Consider the following 15886-nt stretch of genomic DNA (forward strand, 5'->3'; position numbering starts at 1 on the left):
AGGCTTTATCCCTCACCACAGACCACACAGTTGGCGACGGTATTCACTTAATGTCCGAGAGGAGCGGCGTTTGTGTAGAGTTGTTAGTGCTAACAGACAAACAACACTGCGTGAAATAACCGCAGAAATCAGAGTGGCACGTTCAACGAACGTGTCCTTTTGGAAAACCGTACGTGTCCGTTAGGAAAAAGAGACGAAATGTGGCGTTAATGGGCTATGGCAGTAGACGACCAACACGAGTGCGCTTGTTGAAAGCAGCGCGTCTTCTGGGCTCGCGACCATATCGGTTGGTCTCGACTGGAAAACTGTGGCGTGGACAGACTAGTCGCGATTTCAGTTAGTGAGAGGTAATGGTAGGGTTAGAGTGTGGCGCATACCTGACTAAACAACGGGCCCAGACTATAAACAGGGCTAATGCAAGCTGGTGGCTCCATAAAGGTGTGGGCTGCCTTTACACAGAATGGACTGGGTCCTCTGACCCAACTGAATCAATCGTTGACTGGAAATGGTTTGATCGAATACATGGAGACCATATGCAGCCATCAATGGACTTCATGATTCCAAACAACTATGGCATTGTTATGGATGACAATGCGCCATGTCACCGGGACACAATAGCTTGCGTTTGCTTTGAAGAACGTTGTGGACAATCCGAGTGAATTATTTGGCCATCCAGGTTGCCAGAGACGAATTCCATTGAACATTTATAGGACATAATAGAGAGAGTAGTTCGTCAGAAAATATTACATCGGCAACACTCTCATAGCTGTGAACGGCTGTAGAGGCAGCACTGCTCACTACTTCTGCAAGGGATTTACAACGACTTGTTGAGTCCGTGTCACGTCACGTTGGTGCTCTACATCGTGCAGAAGGCGGTCAGACACGATATTAGGAGGTATGGGATGACTTTTGTCACGTCAGTGCAAGTCGCAAATGTTGGATTTTTTCCACTTACGAGTCTATTCTACGAATAACATCCAGTACGTAATTCCCCGACAAATACTAAAACTACAAATAAAAAATGATGTTTGACGAAGGCACACATCGCGTGTTACGTTATTGCACTTTGTTCGTTCGGTTTATCTAAATTATGGCGCCTGCAAATTAAAAACGATGAACAATTTTATTTTTCGCGACATCGGAATCTGCTAGACGGACACCGGTTGGTGTCGATCAGCCAGTGGTGAATGACGTGTAGATGGTGGTTGGTGGTCACTGGGCGACGTTAAAACTCTAGAGCATTACCTGCTCTGATTTTGAGGCCGCCATGATCCCTTATTCTGTTTCTGGAAAGTTTGGCTTCAACTGGTTAGAAACTGAATCAAATTATGTTTGACGTTCCATCAGCCAGATAACTTAAGTAGACATCCGAAATGCAGTTTTAAAAAAATGAAGGAAGGAGTTGACTCGAACACAACTTTACATGTACATCGCGCAACGCTAACCGGTAGACCACGGTCGGACAGATCATTGCTATCGCTTGAGAGCAAGACAATAATTCGTCCAGAAACTTTTTCATCCAACGCAGAATTATGAGAAGTGGCTTGCTTCATTAGCGCCGTATGTCTACTATTCGGACTTGTTCTCTGCTGCGGCCGGCTGCAGGGCAAGATTTTCGTTTTTTTCCGGAGACTGTACATTGGTTTTGAAGACCTTGTTGAAATATTTACCACGATATTCTCGTCACTTTTAGCATTGGCAGTTCGCATTTCATATGAAGCCAATAAGACCATGCTGTATCTTCCATGATTTCGGATAGGTGAATTTGAAAGCTGCATTAGCAGCATTTATTCGTACAAATAATGAACTTACTTGATTTCATAACGATAATAACCAGTTTTAGGTAATTCTTGCATTCCCTCATGACTTAATATAGTTTCAGCATCACTGTTTCTTCTGTAATGACATGAGTACTGAGGGAAATATGGTCCGATCGGTCGCAAAATGGAAACCACAGTGAATATCAAAGATGTTTTATTTTTTTCATTTAGCTGCACCTTTCATTTACTTCTCTACAGAGTCACCGCTCCGACTAAGATATTTGTCATAGCATTGTATGAACTTTCCAGTACCATTATCGGAGAAGGCATACGCCTGTGCTTCCTGCCAATTCTCTATAGTGATAGGGTAAGTCCAGGAGAGTTGGACCACTGGGTGAGACGAACCAGTTGCGTCATTTCACAAATGCGCCGCTGGGAAGCAGCTCCCGCTACTTGCGAGAAAACTGTTTTGTGAAGAAACATAGTGCTGCCATTTTCATGTTAATTCGAGAAAACTCACATTCTCTGTTGTGCTAAGCCAAAAAGTTCCACCATTACAGATTTTAGAAGTAAGACGTGGTTTCTACAATACTGAAGGAGTTTTTGTAATGCAAGCATGACAAATATGTAGGCATGAAAGTAACCTTAAGTGGCCACCGACTTCACTTCCTGCGGATAGAAGTCCATCAGACAAGCGGGAGAGATGGGCCATCGTTATCTGTGAGTGACATACCACACGTTTCAATGTAGGAGAGATGGATCACAAATAAATTTGCTTCAAGGTGTGTGAAATAATCCCACTCAAAATGGCTGCAGTCTCCGACTATGCTTATTTGTTGGAAGGTACGTTTGTGCCAACAAATGGAAGAGCAGAATCTCAGACACAGGTTAACCAGACCCTTCTAAGCCCATCAAAAAACCTACTGATCACAAGCACATCAAAAGAAAAGAGTTATCCGCACAAGTAAAATTCCTTCCCTGACACAACTTTCGACTCCACTCATACTTCACGTGAAGCTTCCATGACTACAACCTCAAATCTGACTTTCTTAAGCCAACACAGACACAACTTTTGGAAGAATATCATCTGTTCCTGCTACTGATGAAACCATGACTTTTAAGAAGAAGGCACCAGCTGTGTCCAAAGGGCCAAACTCCGCTCAAAATATTGAAAACGTAAAGAAAAAGAGGTCTAAGAAAGAAAGGAAACAGGAAAATGCACAAAAAGATCACCAAATGGAAGAACTTTTGAAGAGAGAAACAGATGTAAGAAGCTACAAAAAAAAAGAAAAGAAAAATAGAAAATATTGCTAATAGTTCATGTATGCATCAGATGCAGACACTCTAGAAGTCTATGAAAATTCCTTCGATGAATGGGATGAACGGCAATGATGACTGAATTCAGCATATTTTCTCCTCACAATGGTTACATGAGTGATGTTCAGCATTTGGTAATAAGTGTAATTACGGTGTTGAGAGAAAGACAGAATAATGCTTGAACAAAAGTAACAACTCATTAGAAAAGCCAATGTTCAGTCAAGACTTATAATATACTGATAAAATTGTTTTGGAGAAACTATTTAATAGTAGAATTTAGTATTCATCTCAACGAATTCCAAATAAAAATGTGAAATTTTAATTAACTCTTCCCTTCCTGTAGGCCATTTTTATATGGCCCATCTCTCGCAGTACACTGCTCCACCTCACCCATATACCTATAGGTAAGATGGAACCGTCATGTAAATTTTCATTTTATCGTATTTCTTATATTTTAAGTGGCAACGCCTCAGTGGAATATCGTACTTAAGTTTATATGACATTCTATTCGAACATGCTACTAGAAGTAAAAAAAAATTAAACATTCACAAATAACATGTTACAGAAAGTCGTCCAACTCTGCCAGAGTTACTATATGCAGCTTGTCATCTGTGCCAAAATGTTGTCTTCATAGCCAGCGGCTCATGCGAGCTGAGATGAACCAAGTCCCGGCTGCATGATGAGTGTTCAGACGCCGCCGAAAACGCTGCAGAAGCGTCTTCATTATCCCCGTAGTGTACGGCCGAGAACTGGCAACGAGTATACTAGACGTTCCCGCCCGGCGGATTTGTGTCGAGGTCCGGTAAGTTGGCCAGTCTGTGGATGGTTTTTAGGCGGTTTTCCACCTGCCTCGGCGAATGCGGGCTGGTTCCCCTTATTCCACCTCAGCTACACTACGTCGGCGAATTCTACGCAAACAAGTTCTCCACGTACGCGTACACCACCATTACTCTACCACGCAAACGTAGGGGTTACACTCCTCTGGTGTGAGACGTTCCCTTGGGCGGGGGGGGGGGGGGGAGGGGGTGTCCACCGGGGCCCGAACCGCACAATAACCCTGGGTTCGGTGTGGGGCGGCGGAGAGGTGAAGTGGACTGCGGTAGTCGTCGTGGGCTTGCGGACCACTGTGGCTGCGGCGGAGACGCAGCCTCTCCGTCGTTTCTAGGTGTCCGGTTAACATAACATAACATACTAGACGTTGTTTATCACATCTGTGTAAAGCATCATTGGATTTTCTCCGTGGTTTCCATTTCGCGATCGTTCGGATCTTACTTTTCGAATAGCCCTCATATCAAAAAAGCGGGTTTTTGTAAAAATGGACGTAAAAACACAGGAAAATGTAAAACGTAAATTGTAGCAGTAGGATATTTTAAGGATAGATGAAACGTGAAACAAAGAGAAAACTCGATTCTTTTGGCGTGCGCTGCTGTCCTACAGGTGGACGAGTGCCTGGTGAACAACGGCGGCTGCTCCCACGAGTGCCGCAGTACCCTGTCCGGAGTGGAGTGCTCCTGTCCAGACGGATACGAACTGCGGACTCCGACCACGTGCCACGACGTAGACGAGTGCGCCCTGGACGACGAGGAGGAGGATGACGACGACGACGATGACGACGACGACGAATATGTTGGCGGCGGCTGCTCCCAATTATGTGTCAATACGGAAGGCAGCTACCGCTGCGAGTGTCTCCCAGGCTACCGGCTGTCGGAACAGAACGGACGAGAATGCCGCGACGTCGACGAATGTGCTCACGGGAACGCCTCGACAGGTGGAGGGCCTCCGTGCTCCCACGGATGCGTCAACACGGAAGGCAGCTACCGGTGCGAGTGTCCGGAGGGATTCCAACTCGACGGAGGCAGGCACAACTGCATCGACATCGACGAGTGTGAGAGCGACGAGAGGGGGAACTGCAGTTACTTCTGCGTCAACACGGCGGGCAGCTACCGCTGCGAGTGCCCCGACGACTGGACTCTTTCGTCGGACGGCCAGACCTGCCTGAGGGCTTCTAGAACGTGCGCCGTGCGTAACGGCGGCTGCTCGCACTACTGCGTGGACATCGGCGGCGGCGTGCGCTGCGAGTGTCCCGAGGGCTTCGCGCTCTCGGACGGAGGCCGGCAGTGCAACGACGTGGACGAGTGCGCGCCCGGCGGCGTCGGCGGCGGCTGCTCGCACCGCTGCGTCAACACGGTGGGCAGCTTCCGGTGCGAGTGCCCCGGCGGGGGACCGCTTGCGGCTGACGGGCGCACGTGCGCGGGACCGTGCCACAGCCTGGCCGAGCCCTGCTCGCACGCCTGCGAGGTGGTGGGCGGCGCAGCGCGCTGCACCTGCCCCGACGGCTACGTGCTCGCCGGCGACGGCCGCTCCTGCGACCTCAACGAGTGCCTCTCGCCGGGCCGCACCGGCTGCTCGCACGGCTGCGTCAACACCGACGGCGGCTTCCGCTGCGAGTGTCCCGCCGGCTTCGTACTCGGGTTCGTATACTCTAACGTATTTCAGTACAAATCTTCTACATCTACATCCATACTCCGCAAGCCACCTGACAGTGTGTGGCGGAGGGTACCTTGAGTACCTCTATCGGTTCTCCCTTCTATTCCAGTCTCGTATTGTTCGCGGAGAGAAGGATTGTCGGTATGCCTCTGTGTGGACGCTAATCTCTCTGATTTTATCCTCATGGTATCTTCGCGAGATATACGTAGGAGGGAGCAATATACTGCTTCACATCACGGTGAAGGTATGTTGTCGAAACTTCAACAAAAGCCCGTACCGAGCTACTGAGCGTCTCTCCTGCAGAGTCTTCCACTGGAGTTTATCTATCATCTCCGTAATGCTTTCGCGATTACGAAATGATCCTGCAACGAAGCGCGCTGCTCTCCGTTGGATCTTCTCTATCTCTTCTGTCAACCCTATCTGGTACGGATCCCACACTGCTGAGCAGTATTCAAGCAGTGGGCTAACAAGCGTACTGTAACCTACAATACTGACATGCACCCCCATCCAAGTATTTGATAAACATTCCTTTCAGGTACTTCATGTACCAGAGGGAAAAGGCTCCTACCGCAGCATAAAATAGCCGAATAAGCTTCCGTTTAAAAGACTGACTGAAGAGTGGGGTACCAGCTGCCTCACGCAACCTTCCCCAGCACCTTTAAAATTTTTCTCAAAAATTTTGACTTCCGAACATAATTATGAGTTTTTCAACATGCAACTCACCTCAAACTCCCACAATCTTCCCCAGTTGTAACTCAATCACGCCCACTAGTCCATCGCTGTATGTCACTCATACCCATCCACTGTCTCTTTCCCTTTCTCAATGACTCATTCAGCCCAACTTATTATCTCCGTGTGTCTCTGTGTCATTTTATCCTGTGTTACAGCATAGTCCCCTTCCTTCCGTCCTACTACTATATTCTCCTCTCATTGTCACTGTCTCCCTTTTGCACTCCTTTAATGCTAATACCTCATTCCTTCCATCCTGCTGCTCTGTCTCTTCTCACTGTCACTATATCTCTCTTCCTCTTTGTCATTGTCATATACTCCGTCTCTCATTACACTGGCTCTCGCACACTTTCATTTTCTTTTCATTCACACCCCCCCCCCCCCCTTCTGCAACAAACAAGTTTTTGACGTGTATCTCCATAACGGATAAAGTCTCTGAGCACTATGAGACGTAACATCTGAGGTCATCAGTCCCCTAGAACTTAGAACTACATAAACGTAACTAACATAAGGACATCACACACATCCATGCCCGAGGCATGGTTCCAGCAGACCGTTCTGTAGGCAATGATGTCTCTGTCGACGAAGCTTTCCAGTCCAGATACGTTTGAAACACCTGTACCACCTCGAACAATGGCTACAGTTAACCAGCCATTGCCATGGGTAAATGTATCATTAATGTCGATGCTGAAGTTCAGTTTACATCCACAGAAAACTGCAGGTCCATCTAGAAGAGCGTGTGCGGCGACAGATTTAATTGTGTTCTTCTTCTTGTCGGCAGCAGAAGTTGTCATTTCGACGTCTTCGATATTCTAAGTCCGAATCCCGTGACGTGCTTTGCCACGGGAATAAAAGCGAGCGATCACCGCGCAGCGGCTCATTCGCGCTGCTGCTGTCGCACAGGCAACTGCATTGAACGCTGCCAAGATGCGTTACCGACGACAACGGCGACGTGCAAGACAGACAATATACAAAAATATCGAAGACGTCGAAATGACAACTTCTGCTGCCGACAAGAAGAAGAACACAATTAAATCTGTCGCCGCACACGCTCTTCTAGATGGACCTGCAGTATTCTGTGGATGTAAACCTTTGACCCCGCCGATAAGGCGGCTCAAGGACATCTTGGCAGCGCGCCAGCCGCACACTTGGCTCACAAACAGCGGACGCGGGCAAATAGTGAGGCTAGTGCCCGCGTCCGGGATAACGCGCGGCTGGCACTGTGAAATATTCTAAGTCCGAATCCCGTGACGCATTTTGCCGCGTGAATAAAAGCGAGCGATCGCCGCGCAGTGGCTCATTCGCGCAGCAGCTGTCGCACAGGCAACTGCATTGAACGCTGCCAAGATGCGTTACCGACGACAACGGCGACGTGCAAGACAGACGATATACAAAACTATCGAAGACGTCGAAATGACAACTTCTGCTGCCGACAAGAAGAAGAACACAATTAAATCTGTCGCCGCACACGCTCTTCTAGATGGACCTGCAGTATTCTGTGGATGTAAACCTTTGACCCCGCCGATAAGGCGGCTCAAGGACATCTTGGCAGCGCGCCAGCCGCACACTTGGCTCACAAACAGCGGACGCGGGCAAATAGTGAGGCTAGTGCCCGCGTCCGGGATAACGCGCGGCTGGCACTGTGAAATATTCTAAGTCCGAATCCCGTGACGCATTTTGCCGCGTGAATAAAAGCGAGCGATCGCCGCGCAGCGGCTCATTCGCGCAGCAGCTGTCGCACAGGCAACTGCATTGAACGCTGCCAAGATGCGTTACCGACGACAACGGCGACGTGCAAGACAGACGATATACAAAACTATCGAAGACGTCGAAATGACAACTTCTGCTGCCGACAAGAAGAAGAACACAATTAAATCTGTCGCCGCACACGCTCTTCTAGATGGACCTGCAGTATTCTGTGGATGCAAGACAGACAATATACAAAACTATCGAAGACGTCGAAATGACAACTTCTGCTGCCGACAAGAAGAAGAACACAATTAAATCTGTCGCCGCACACGCTCTTCTAGATGGACCTGCAGTATTCTGTGGATGTAAACCTTTGACCCCGCCGATAAGGCGGCTCAAGGACATCTTGGCAGCGCGCCAGCCGCACACTTGGCTCACAAACAGCGGACGCGGGCAAATAGTGAGGCTAGTGCCCGCGTCCGGGATAACGCGCGGCTGGCACTGTGAAATATTCTAAGTCCGAATCCCGTGACGCATTTTGCCGCGTGAATAAAAGCGAGCGATCGCCGCGCAGTGGCTCATTCGCGCAGCAGCTGTCGCACAGGCAACTGCATTGAACGCTGCCAAGATGCGTTACCGACGACAACGGCGACGTGCAAGACAGACGATATACAAAACTATCGAAGACGTCGAAATGACAACTTCTGCTGCCGACAAGAAGAAGAACACAATTAAATCTGTCGCCGCACACGCTCTTCTAGATGGACCTGCAGTATTCTGTGGATGTAAACCTTTGACCCCGCCGATAAGGCGGCTCAAGGACATCTTGGCAGCGCGCCAGCCGCACACTTGGCTCACAAACAGCGGACGCGGGCAAATAGTGAGGCTAGTGCCCGCGTCCGGGATAACGCGCGGCTGGCACTGTGAAATATTCTAAGTCCGAATCCCGTGACGCATTTTGCCGCGTGAATAAAAGCGAGCGATCGCCGCGCAGCGGCTCATTCGCGCAGCAGCTGTCGCACAGGCAACTGCATTGAACGCTGCCAAGATGCGTTACCGACGACAACGGCGACGTGCAAGACAGACGATATACAAAACTATCGAAGACGTCGAAATGACAACTTCTGCTGCCGACAAGAAGAAGAACACAATTAAATCTGTCGCCGCACACGCTCTTCTAGATGGACCTGCAGTATTCTGTGGATGCAAGACAGACAATATACAAAACTATCGAAGACGTCGAAATGACAACTTCTGCTGCCGACAAGAAGAAGAACACAATTAAATCTGTCGCCGCACACGCTCTTCTAGATGGACCTGCAGTATTCTGTGGATGTAAACCTTTGACCCCGCCGATAAGGCGGCTCAAGGACATCTTGGCAGCACGCCAGCCGCACACTTGGCTCACAAACAGCGGACGCGGGCAAATAGTGAGGCTAGTGCCCGCGTCCGGGATAACGCGCGGCTGGCACTGTGAAATATTCTAAGTCCGAATCCCGTGACGCATTTTGCCGCGTGAATAAAAGCGAGCGATCGCCGCGCAGCGGCTCATTCGCGCAGCAGCTGTCGCACAGGCAACTGCATTGAACGCTGCCAAGATGCGTTACCGACGACAACGGCGACGTGCAAGACAGACGATATACAAAACTATCGAAGACGTCGAAATGACAACTTCTGCTGCCGACAAGAAGAAGAACACAATTAAATCTGTCGCCGCACACGCTCTTCTAGATGGACCTGCAGTATTCTGTGGATGTAAACCTTTGACCCCGCCGATAAGGCGGCTCAAGGACATCTTGGCAGCGCGCCAGCCGCACACTTGGCTCACAAACAGCGGACGCGGGCAAATAGTGAGGCTAGTGCCCGCGTCCGGGATAACGCGCGGCTGGCACTGTGAAATATTCTAAGTCCGAATCCCGTGACGCATTTTGCCGCGTGAATAAAAGCGAGCGATCGCCGCGCAGCGGCTCATTCGCGCAGCAGCTGTCGCACAGGCAACTGCATTGAACGCTGCCAAGATGCGTTACCGACGACAACGGCGACGTGCAAGACAGACGATATACAAAACTATCGAAGACGTCGAAATGACAACTTCTGCTGCCGACAAGAAGAAGAACACAATTAAATCTGTCGCCGCACACGCTCTTCTAGATGGACCTGCAGTATTCTGTGGATGCAAGACAGACAATATACAAAACTATCGAAGACGTCGAAATGACAACTTCTGCTGCCGACAAGAAGAAGAACACAATTAAATCTGTCGCCGCACACGCTCTTCTAGATGGACCTGCAGTATTCTGTGGATGTAAACCTTTGACCCCGCCGATAAGGCGGCTCAAGGACATCTTGGCAGCGCGCCAGCCGCACACTTGGCTCACAAACAGCGGACGTGGGCACCTAGTGAGGCTAGTGCCCGCGTCCGGGATAACGCGCGGCTGGCACTGTGAAATATTCTAAGTCCGAATCCCGTGACGCACTTTGCCGCGTGAATAAAAGCGAGCGATCACCGCGCAGCGGCTCATTCGCGCTGCTGCTGTCGCACAGGCAACTGCATTGAACGCTGCCAAGATGCGTTACCGACGACAACGGCGACGTGCAAGACAGATAATATACAAAACTATCGAAGACGTCGAAATGACAACTTCTGCTGCCGACAAGAAGAAGAACACAATTAAATCTGTCGCCGCTCACGCTCTTCTAGATGGACCTGCAGTATTCTGTGGATGTAAACCTTTGACCCCGCCGATAAGGCGGCTCAAGGACATCTTGGCAGCGCGCCAGCCGCACACTTGGCTCACAAACAGCGGACGCGGGCAAATAGTGAGGCTAGTGCCCGCGTCCGGGATAACGCGCGGCTGGCACTGTGAAATATTCTAAGTCCGAATCCCGTGACGCATTTTGCCGCGTGAATAAAAGCGAGCGATCGCCGCGCAGCGGCTCATTCGCGCAGCAGCTGTCGCACAGGCAACTGCATTGAACGCTGCCAAGATGCGTTACCGACGACAACGGCGACGTGCAAGACAGACGATATACAAAACTATCGAAGACGTCGAAATGACAACTTCTGCTGCCGACAAGAAGAAGAACACAATTAAATCTGTCGCCGCACACGCTCTTCTAGATGGACCTGCAGTATTCTGTGGATGCAAGACAGACAATATACAAAACTATCGAAGACGTCGAAATGACAACTTCTGCTGCCGACAAGAAGAAGAACACAATTAAATCTGTCGCCGCACACGCTCTTCTAGATGGACCTGCAGTATTCTGTGGATGTAAACCTTTGACCCCGCCGATAAGGCGGCTCAAGGCCATCTTGGCAGCGCGCCAGCCGCACACTTGGCTCACAAACAGCGGACGTGGGCACCTAGTGAGGCTAGTGCCCGCGTCCGGGATAACGCGCGGCTGGCACTGTGAAATATTCTAAGTCCGAATCCCGTGACGCACTTTGCCGCGTGAATAAAAGCGAGCGATCACCGCGCAGCGGCTCATTCGCGCTGCTGCTGTCGCACAGGCAACTGCATTGAACGCTGCCAAGATGCGTTACCGACGACAACGGCGACGTGCAAGACAGATAATATACAAAACTATCGAAGACGTCGAAATGACAACTTCTGCTGCCGACAAGAAGAAGAACACAATTAAATCTGTCGCCGCTCACGCTCTTCTAGATGGACCTGCAGTATTCTGTGGATGCAAGACAGACAATATACAAAACTATCGAAGACGTCGAAATGACAACTTCTGCTGCCGACAAGAAGAAGAACACAATTAAATCTGTCGCCGCACACGCTCTTCTAGATGGACCTGCAGTATTCTGTGGATGTAAACCTTTGACCCCGCCGATAAGGCGGCTCAAGGACATCTTGGCAGCGCGCCAGCCGCACACTTGGCTCACAAACAGCGGACGCGGGCAAATAGTGAGGCTAGTGCCCGCGTCCGGGATAACGCGCGGCTGGCACTGTGAAATATTCTAAGTCCGAATCCCGGGACGCATTTTGCCGCGTGAATAAAAGCGAGCGATCGCCGCGCAGCGGCTCATTCGCGCAGCAGCTGTCGCACAGGCAACTGCATTGAACGCTGCCAAGATGCGTTACCGACGACAACGGCGACGTGCAAGACAGACGATATACAAAACTATCGAAGACGTCGAAATGACAACTTCTGCTGCCGACAAGAAGAAGAACACAATTAAATCTGTCGCCGCACACGCTCTTCTAGATGGACCTGCAGTATTCTGTGGATGCAAGACAGACAATATACAAAACTATCGAAGACGTCGAAATGACAACTTCTGCTGCCGACAAGAAGAAGAACACAATTAAATCTGTCGCCGCACACGCTCTTCTAGATGGACCTGCAGTATTCTGTGGATGTAAACCTTTGACCCCGCCGATAAGGCGGCTCAAGGCCATCTTGGCAGCGCGCCAGCCGCACACTTGGCTCACAAACAGCGGACGTGGGCACCTAGTGAGGCTAGTGCCCGCATCTGGGATAACGCGCGGCTGGCACTGTGAAATATTCTAAGTCCGAATCCCGTGACGCACTTTGCCGCGTGAATAAAAGCGAGCGATCACCGCGCAGCGGCTCATTCGCGCTGCTGCTGTCGCACAGGCAACTGCATTGAACGCTGCCAAGATGCGTTACCGACGACAACGGCGACGTGCAAGACAGATAATATACAAAACTATCGAAGACGTCGAAATGACAACTTCTGCTGCCGACAAGAAGAAGAACACAATTAAATCTGTCGCCGCTCACGCTCTTCTAGATGGACCTGCAGTATTCTGTGGATGCAAGACAGACAATATACAAAACTATCGAAGACGTCGAAATGACAACTTCTGCTGCTGACAAGAAGAAGAACACAATTAAATCTGTGGCCGCACACGCTCTTCTAGATGGACCTGCAGTATTCTGTGGATGTAAACCTTTGACCCCGCCGATAAGGCGGCTCAAGGACATCTTGGCAGCGCGCCAGCCGCACACTTGGCTCACAAACAGCGGACGCGGGCACCTAGTGAGGCTAGTGCCCGCGTCCGGGATAACGCGCGGCTGGCACTGTGAAATATTCTAAGTCCGAATCCCGTGACGCATTTTGCCGCGTGAATAAAAGCGAGCGATCGCCGCGCAGCGGCTCATTCGTGCTGCTGCTGTCGCACAGGCAACTGCATTGAACGCTGCCAAGATGCGTTACCGACGACAACGGCGACGTGCAAGACAGACGATATACAAACCTATCGAAGACGTCGAAATGACAACTTCTGCTGCCGACAAGAAGAAGAACACAATTAAATCTGTCGCCGCTCACGCACTTCTAGATGGACCTGCAGTATTCTGTGGATGCAAGACAGACAATATACAAAACTATCGAAGACGTCGAAATGACAACTTCTGCTGCCGACAAGAAGAAGAACACAATTAAATCTGTCGCCGCACACGCTTTTCTAGATGGACCTGCAGTATTCTGTGGATGTAAACCTTTGACCCCGCCGATAAGGCGGCTCAAGGACATCTTGGCAGCGCGCCAGCCGCACACTTGGCTCACAAACAGCGGACGCGGGCACCTAGTGAGGCTAGTGCCCGCGTCCGGGAAAACGCGCGGCTGGCACTGTGAAATATTCTAAGTCCGAATCCCGTGACGCATTTTGCCGCGTGAATAAAAGCGAGCGATCGCCGCGCAGCGGCTCATTCGCGCTGCTGCTGTCGCACAGGCAACTGCATTGAACGCTGCCAAGATGCGTTACCGACGACAACGGCGACGTGCAAGACAGACAATATACAAAACTATCGAAGACGTCGAAATGACAACTTCTGCTGCCGACAAGAAGAAGAACACAATTAAATCTGTCGCCGCACACGCTCTTCTAGATGGACCTGCAGTATTCTGTGGATGTAAACCTTTGACCCCGCCGATAAGGCGGCTCAAGGACATCTTGGCAGCGCGCCAGCCGCACACTTGGCTCACAAACAGCAGACGCGGGCAAATAGTGAGGCTAGTGCCCGCGTCCGGGATAACGCGCGGCTGGCACTGTGAAATATTCTAAGTCCGAATCCCGTGACGCACTTTGCCGCGTGAATAAAAGCGAGCGATCGCCGCGCAGCGGCTCATTCGCGCTGTTGCTGTCGCACAGGCAACTGCATTGAACGCTGCCAAGATGTGTTACCGACGACAACGGCGACGTGCAAGACAGACAATATACAACACTATCGAAGACGTCGAAATGACAACTTCTGGTGCCGACAAGAAGAAGAACACAATTAAATCTGTCGCCGCTCACGCTCTTCTAGATGGACCTGCAGTATTCTGTGGATGCAAGACAGACAATATACAAAACTATCGAAGACGTCGAAATGACAACTTCTGCTGCCGACAAGAAGAAGAACACAATTAAATCTGTCGCCGCACACGCTCTTCTAGGTGGACCTGCAGTATTCTGTGGATGTAAACCTTTGACCCCGCCGATAAGGCGGCTCAAGGACATCTTGGCAGCGCGCCAGCCGCACACTTGGCTCACAAACAGCGGACGCGGGCACCTAGTGAGGCTAGTGCCCGCGTCCGGGAAAACGCGCGGCTGGCACTGTGAAATATTCTAAGTCCGAATCCCGTGACGCATTTTGCCGCGTGAATAAAAGCGAGCGATCGCCGCGCAGCGGCTCATTCGCGCTGCTGCTGTCGCACAGGCAACTGCATTGAACGCTGCCAAGATGCGTTACCGACGACAACGGCGACGTGCAAGACAGACAATATACAAAACTATCGAAGACGTCGAAATGACAACTTCTGCTGCCGACAAGAAGAAGAACACAATTAAATCTGTCGCCGCACACGCTCTTCTAGATGGACCTGCAGTATTCTGTGGATGTAAACCTTTGACCCCGCCGATAAGGCGGCTCAAGGACATCTTGGCAGCGCGCCAGCCGCACACTTGGCTCACAAACAGCGGACGCGGGCACCTAGTGAGGCTAGTGCCCGCGTCCGGGATAACGCGCGGCTGGCACTGTGAAATATTCTAAGTCAGAATCCCGTGACGCGCTTTGCCGTGTGAATAAAAGCGAGCGATCGGCGTGCAGCGGGTCATTCGCGCTGCTGCTGTCGCACAGGCAACTGCATTGAGCGCTGCCAAGATGCGTTACCGACGACAACGGCGACGTGCAAGACAGACAATATACAAAACTCTGGAAGACGTCGAAATGACAACTTCTGCTGCCGACACAAAGAAGAACACAATTAAATCTGTCGCCGCACACGCTCTTCTAGATGGACCTGCAGTATTCTGTGGATGCAAGACAGACAATATACAAAACTCTGGAAGACGTCGAAATGACAACTTCTGCTGCCGACAAGAAGAAGAACACAATTAAATCTGTCGCCGCACACGCTCTTCTAGATGGACCTGCAGTATTCTGTGGATGTCAACCTTTGACCCCGCCGATAAGGCGGCTCAAGGACATCTTGGCAGCGCGCCAGCCGCACACTTGGCTCACAAACAGCGGACGCGGGCACCTAGTGAGGCTAGTGCCCGCGTCCGGGATAACGCGCGGCTGGCACTGTGAAATATTCTAAGTCAGAATCCCGTGACGCGCTTTGCCGTGTGAATAAAAGCGAGCGATCGGCGTGCAGCGGGTCATTCGCGCTGCTGCTGTCGCACAGGCAACTGCATTGAGCGCTGCCAAGATGCGTTACCGACGACAACGGCGACGTGCAAGACAGACAATATACAAAACTCTGGAAGACGTCGAAATGACAACTTCTGCTGCCGACACAAAGAAGAACACAATTAAATCTGTCGCCGCACACGCTCTTCTAGATGGACCTGCAGTATTCTGTGGATGCAAGACAGACAATATACAAAACTCTGGAAGACGTCGAAATGACAACTTCTGCTGCCGACAAGAAGAAG

General features: G+C 50.6%; 1 protein-coding gene across 1 annotated transcript in view; it reads left to right on the top strand.

Annotated features, from left to right (window-relative positions):
• The window catches only part of LOC126254096 (fibrillin-3-like), a 266318-nt gene that overhangs the window by 165441 nt on the left and 84991 nt on the right, over positions 1-15886 (top strand). Inside the window, exon 14 of the mRNA XM_049955286.1 lies at positions 4515-5548. Coding sequence (XP_049811243.1) covers positions 4515-5548 — 1034 coding nt within the window. The remainder of the gene's footprint in view (positions 1-4514; positions 5549-15886) is intronic.

Source organism: Schistocerca nitens, chromosome 1, assembly GCF_023898315.1.
Source record: "Schistocerca nitens isolate TAMUIC-IGC-003100 chromosome 1, iqSchNite1.1, whole genome shotgun sequence".
NCBI lineage: Eukaryota > Metazoa > Arthropoda > Insecta > Orthoptera > Acrididae > Schistocerca > Schistocerca nitens.